Raw genomic sequence first — 4,890 nt, 5'->3', positions numbered from 1 at the left:
AAAGAAAGAAAGAAAGAAAGAAAGAAAGAAAGAAAGAAAGAAAGAAAAGAAAGGAAGAAACATGACCAGAAAGAAATGGTTCTAGAAAGGCTGCTGTTTCAGAATGGACAGAGGCCTCTCACCTGAGCTCAAGGTATGGCATTCTGTTTCCTAGAAGAAGATAATCTCTTCTTTAAAACAGGCTGCGTGACCCCTTCTCATTTCCATTTCCAGAGTGATGCTGGATAGCTAGTTTGTGCAAGTACACCTGAATGTCCCTGTTAGTCACTCTCTGGAGAATGTAGAGTCCCACCTCCCTCTATATTCCCATCAAGCAGAATGTGTGGAAGAATGTGTTGTTCAGCCTTTAAGGTCAGGGGCTCCTGGGGGTGCCCAACCCAGAGTGTCTTCTTCGTAACGGAGAGTGTCCAGATGGGCAGGCCTTGATCCCCTTGGAACACTGGCTGCGCAAGGAGGGAAAGGTTGCAGAGAGCTGTTGAGCTACGTTGCTGTGCTATCAAAGCTTGAGGCACGCAGATCCCAGCAGCAGACTCTTTGTCCAGTTGACTGCTTCTGATCTCCTTATTTGTAAGTTCCCCCAATAAACCTGTGCACCTCGATCACTCTCTCCGGATCTTTTCTTTGGCCTCACCAGACCATCACCCACCCCTGACTTAGAGTCTGCTGGTCTATGACTGCACAATTGGACAAAGACCCAGAGACAAACTTAGAGCAGTTGGAAGGGGGAAGATCCAGTTTAAGGAAATTTCTGCCACACAATGTCTGACAAAGCACAAGATGATTGACCCCTCTGATTGTGATGTAAATCTCTGGCTGGGCCCCAGGAGGGCTGTTCCAGTTGGAACTCCCTGAGCTCTGCTGAGTGCAGGCTCCAAGAAATCAGGCAGAAGGATGTGGGGAGACTGGGCAGCCTTCACAGCTGGGGCCTACAGAGCACACAGAGCATTTTCTCTTTGGTCCTGGGAGCTGCTTGCTCCTCCCTGGGCCTCATGTCTAAGGTGAAGTACAGGGCATGCACTCTGCGACCTGTGCTTAGCTTCCAGTCACTGAGTCACTGACAATCTGGCCTGGCTTGGACCTTCCAGAACAGCCAAGGTTTATAAGGGACATCGAATTCTTAGAAACAAGAGTATAAGTTAGAGCTGATAATCTATGTCCATGGAGGTTAACAAAGTTACTTTCAAAAAACAAAGTCATGTTTTGTGTGAAGACAAAACATCAAAAAAAGGTCACACATAGTCCCCACCCCCTCGCCCCCAGAACACCTCTTCCCATTTGCCTAACCTGGTGTCATAAATATTCAGCACTCAAATAATACACACTTTGCCAAATGAATAAAATCTGTAAATCCATTGTCAACTGTGGGTGGTAGGCAATATCAGAGCCAAGACATCATTCAGGTGCTTAATTCAAGTCATACATCAATTTTCACATCTCCTAAGGAATGGCTACAGCTCTTACTCTGGCCAGGAGAAAATGGTTTGACTAATGAAAGTTTCATATGAAACCGTCTGTCTGTTAATGAATGATGACAACAAATCTCTTATAAATGAAAACACACAGAGCTATACATACATCTGTGTCATATGTATGACAGATTGGGAAGGGGACTAATAATTATACAGTTCACATTGTTTATTTTTATGACAATTACCTAAGAGTTTTACATATCTCTAAAATAACTATGGGACTCTTTCCACTGTTCCTAATCCCGCCAAATTTTGGAGAAATGACTTGAACCAAAAAAACAAAAAGCGCTTATAAATTCCCCAGATTAGTGAGAACCCCTCAGCTATCTCACTACTATTTTTCTTAGGAAAGCTAGAATCCCTAAGGGAACCTCAGCCCAGTTCTGGCCAGGGTGTTAGAAATGGACATATTTCTACATGAGTGGTAAAGTATAAATGAGGACGTTTCAGTGGGCTTCGGGCTGTTCTCACTTTAAAACAGCTTTAAAATATGTATATCCTCCAAATCAGGAATTGTACTCCAACAAAGTAATTTAAATACTCACAAAGATTTTACTAGAAGAATAGCTGATTAGAGAATGTTCACAATCATGAAAAAACCCTGAAAACGATACAAATGTCCAACAATTGTGGGATGGTTGACTACACTGTGCACGTCCTTCAAATTATTGCATATCAACTGTACTTAAAGTTTAAGTGAAACAATATACAAATGACAAAAATGATAAAGGAAATCATATTAATGACATGGCAATGTTGTTAGGTACAAAAAGCAGGCTACAAAGGCATGAGCATTATAATTATTCTACTTTTGTAATAAAGTAATTATATTTTGTAATAAAGTATTTTGTAATAAAGCCTGTGCATGTGTGTGTGTGTCTAAAAGAAAATACAAAAAGGGTATATACCACAATGTTAAAAAGGTCTCTCGAAAGGTAGGTTACAAATGATTCTTATTTTCCTCCTTCTGCTTACTTATATTTATTTTTTAAATATATGTATATATAAATATATATATATATATATATATATATATATATATATATACATACACACACTTTTTTTTTAACTAAGGAGAGAAAGCTAATTCAAAAAACTGTCTTGAGGTCTTTGTAAATACATAAATTTAACTTTTTCAGTCTCTTGACTTTTCTGCCCAGGGTGGTGCTACAGCTTACTCATATTCCAACAGCGTAATTTTCCTGTCACATTGCCAAGTGGGAAGGAAACTATAAGAATCCTGCCCTTTCATTCTTGGAAATGTTCCCCCTGTTCTTCTGACTGTTTAACACTGGAAAGACACAGGACAAACTGTCCCACTGTCTGTGTGCACAGAGGCATAGACAAAGAACACGGTGTTTTATTGAAAGCCAAAGAAAAGCAGTGTTATTCGCTACATGGGATTTGGAGTTGCAGGTATGATTGTTTCTTTCAAATAAAATACAATATATCATCTGAACTTTTTTTATTGAGACGTCACTGGCATACAATATTATGTTAGTTTCAGGTGTACAACATAGTGATTCCACATTTGTATACACTGTGAAATGATTACCACAGTAAGTCCAGTTACCATCTGTCACCATACAAAGCAAATACAATATTACTATGTTCCCCCATGCTGTACATTACATCATTGTGACTCATTTGTTTTATACTTGAAAGTTGGTACTTGATCTCCTTCACCCACTTTGCCTACCCTCCAAACCTTCTCCTCTCTAGCAACCACCAATCCATTCTCTATAACTCTAAGTCTGGGTTTTGTTTTGTTTTTTAGATTCCACGTGGAAGTGAAATCACATAGTATCTGTCTTTCTCTGTCAGACTTATTTCACTTAGTATAATACCCTTTAGGCCCATCATGTTGTCACAAGTGCCTGAGTAGTACTCCATACATCTCCTATCTTCTTTGTCCATTCTTCCGTCAGTGATCAGTGGATACTTAGGCTGCTTCCATATTTGGGCAATTGTGAATAATGCTGCAATAAACATAGGAATGTGTGTATCTTTTCAAATTAATGTTTTCACTTTCTTCAGATGGATACCTGGTAGTTGAATTACTGGATCATACGGTAGTTTTGTTTTTAATGTTTTGCGGAACCTCCATGCTGTTTTCCAGAGTGGCTGTACCAATTTACATTCCCACCAACCATTCACAAGGGTTCACTTTTTTTTTTTTTTCCAAGTTTTTATTTTATTTTTGGGACAGAGAGAGACAGAGCATGAACGGGGGAGGGGTAGAGAGAGAGGGAGACACAGAATCTGAAACAGGCTCCAGGCTCTGAGCCATCAGCCCAGAGCCCGACGCGGGGCTCGAACTCATAGACCGCGAGATCGTGACCTGGCTGAAGTCGGACGCTTAACCGACTGCGCATCCCAGGCGCCCCACAAGGGTTCACTTTTATCCACATGTTCTCCAGCATTTGTTATTTCTTGTCTTTTTGATAACATTCCGCCAGGTGTAAGTTAACATCTCACTGTGTTTTTGTGAATTTGCATTCCCCTGATGATGAGTTATGTTAAGCATTTTTTTAATAAGTATTTTTTTTATTTATATACGAAATTTATTGCCAAATTGGTTTCCATACAACACCCAGTGCTCATCCCAAAAGGTGCCCTCCTCAATACCCATCACCCACCCTCTCCTCCCTCCCACCCCCCATCAACCCTCAGTTTGCTCTCAGTTCTCAACAGTCTCTTATGCTTTGGCTCTCTCCCACTCTAACCTCTTTTTTTTTTTTTTTCCCCCTTCCCCTCCCCCATGGGTTACCACTAAGTTTCTCAGGATCCACATAAGAGTGAAACCATATGGTATCTGTCTTTCTCTGTATGGCTTATTTCACTCAGCATCACACTCTCCAGTTCCATCCACGTTGCTACAAAAGGCCATATTTCATTTTTTCTCATTGCCATGTAGTATTCCATAGTGTATATAAACCACAATTTCTTTATCCATTCATCAGTTGATGGACATTTAGGCTCTTTCCATAATTTGGCTATTGTTGAGAGTGCTGCTATGAACATTGGGGTACAAGTGCCCCTATGCATCAGTACTCCTGTGTCCCTTGGATAAATTCCTAGCAGTGCTATTGCTGGGTCATAGGGTAGGTCTATTTTTAATTTTCTGAGGAACCTCCACACTGCTTTCCAGAGCGGCTGCACCAATTTGCATTCCCACCAACAGTGCACGAGGGTTCCCGTTTCTCCACATCCTCTCCAGCATCTATAGTCTCCTGATTTGTTCATTTTGGCCACTCGGACTGGCGTGAGGTGATACCTGAGTGTGGTTTTGATTTGTATTTCCCTGATAAGGAGCGACGCTGAACATCTTTTCATGTGCCTGTTGGCCATCCGGATGTCTTCTTTAGAGAAGTGTCTATTCATGTTTTCTGCCCATTTCTTCACTGGGTTATTTGCTTTT

The 4,890-nt window shown here is 40.8% G+C and overlaps 1 protein-coding gene across 7 annotated transcripts in view; it reads right to left on the bottom strand.

Annotated features, from left to right (window-relative positions):
* ELMO1 (engulfment and cell motility 1) overlaps positions 1-4,890 on the bottom strand; it is a 641,219-nt gene that overhangs the window by 364,478 nt on the left and 271,851 nt on the right. Inside the window, exon 1 of one of the 7 annotated variants that reach the window (XM_040472232.1) lies at positions 123-157. The exons of the other annotated variants lie outside the window; for them this stretch is intronic. Coding sequence (XP_040328166.1) covers positions 123-142 — 20 coding nt within the window. The 5' untranslated portion in view covers positions 143-157. Of the gene's footprint in view, positions 1-122; positions 158-4,890 lie in introns of those variants that run through there. 7 annotated transcript variants of the gene reach the window in all.

Source organism: Herpailurus yagouaroundi, unplaced genomic scaffold (genome assembly GCF_014898765.1).
Source record: "Herpailurus yagouaroundi ecotype Mexico unplaced genomic scaffold, PumYag 100, whole genome shotgun sequence".
In the NCBI taxonomy this organism is placed as follows: Eukaryota; Metazoa; Chordata; class Mammalia; order Carnivora; family Felidae; genus Herpailurus; species Herpailurus yagouaroundi.
The sequence above is the reverse complement of the archived record's forward strand: the minus strand, read 5'-3'. Positions and strand labels throughout refer to the sequence as shown.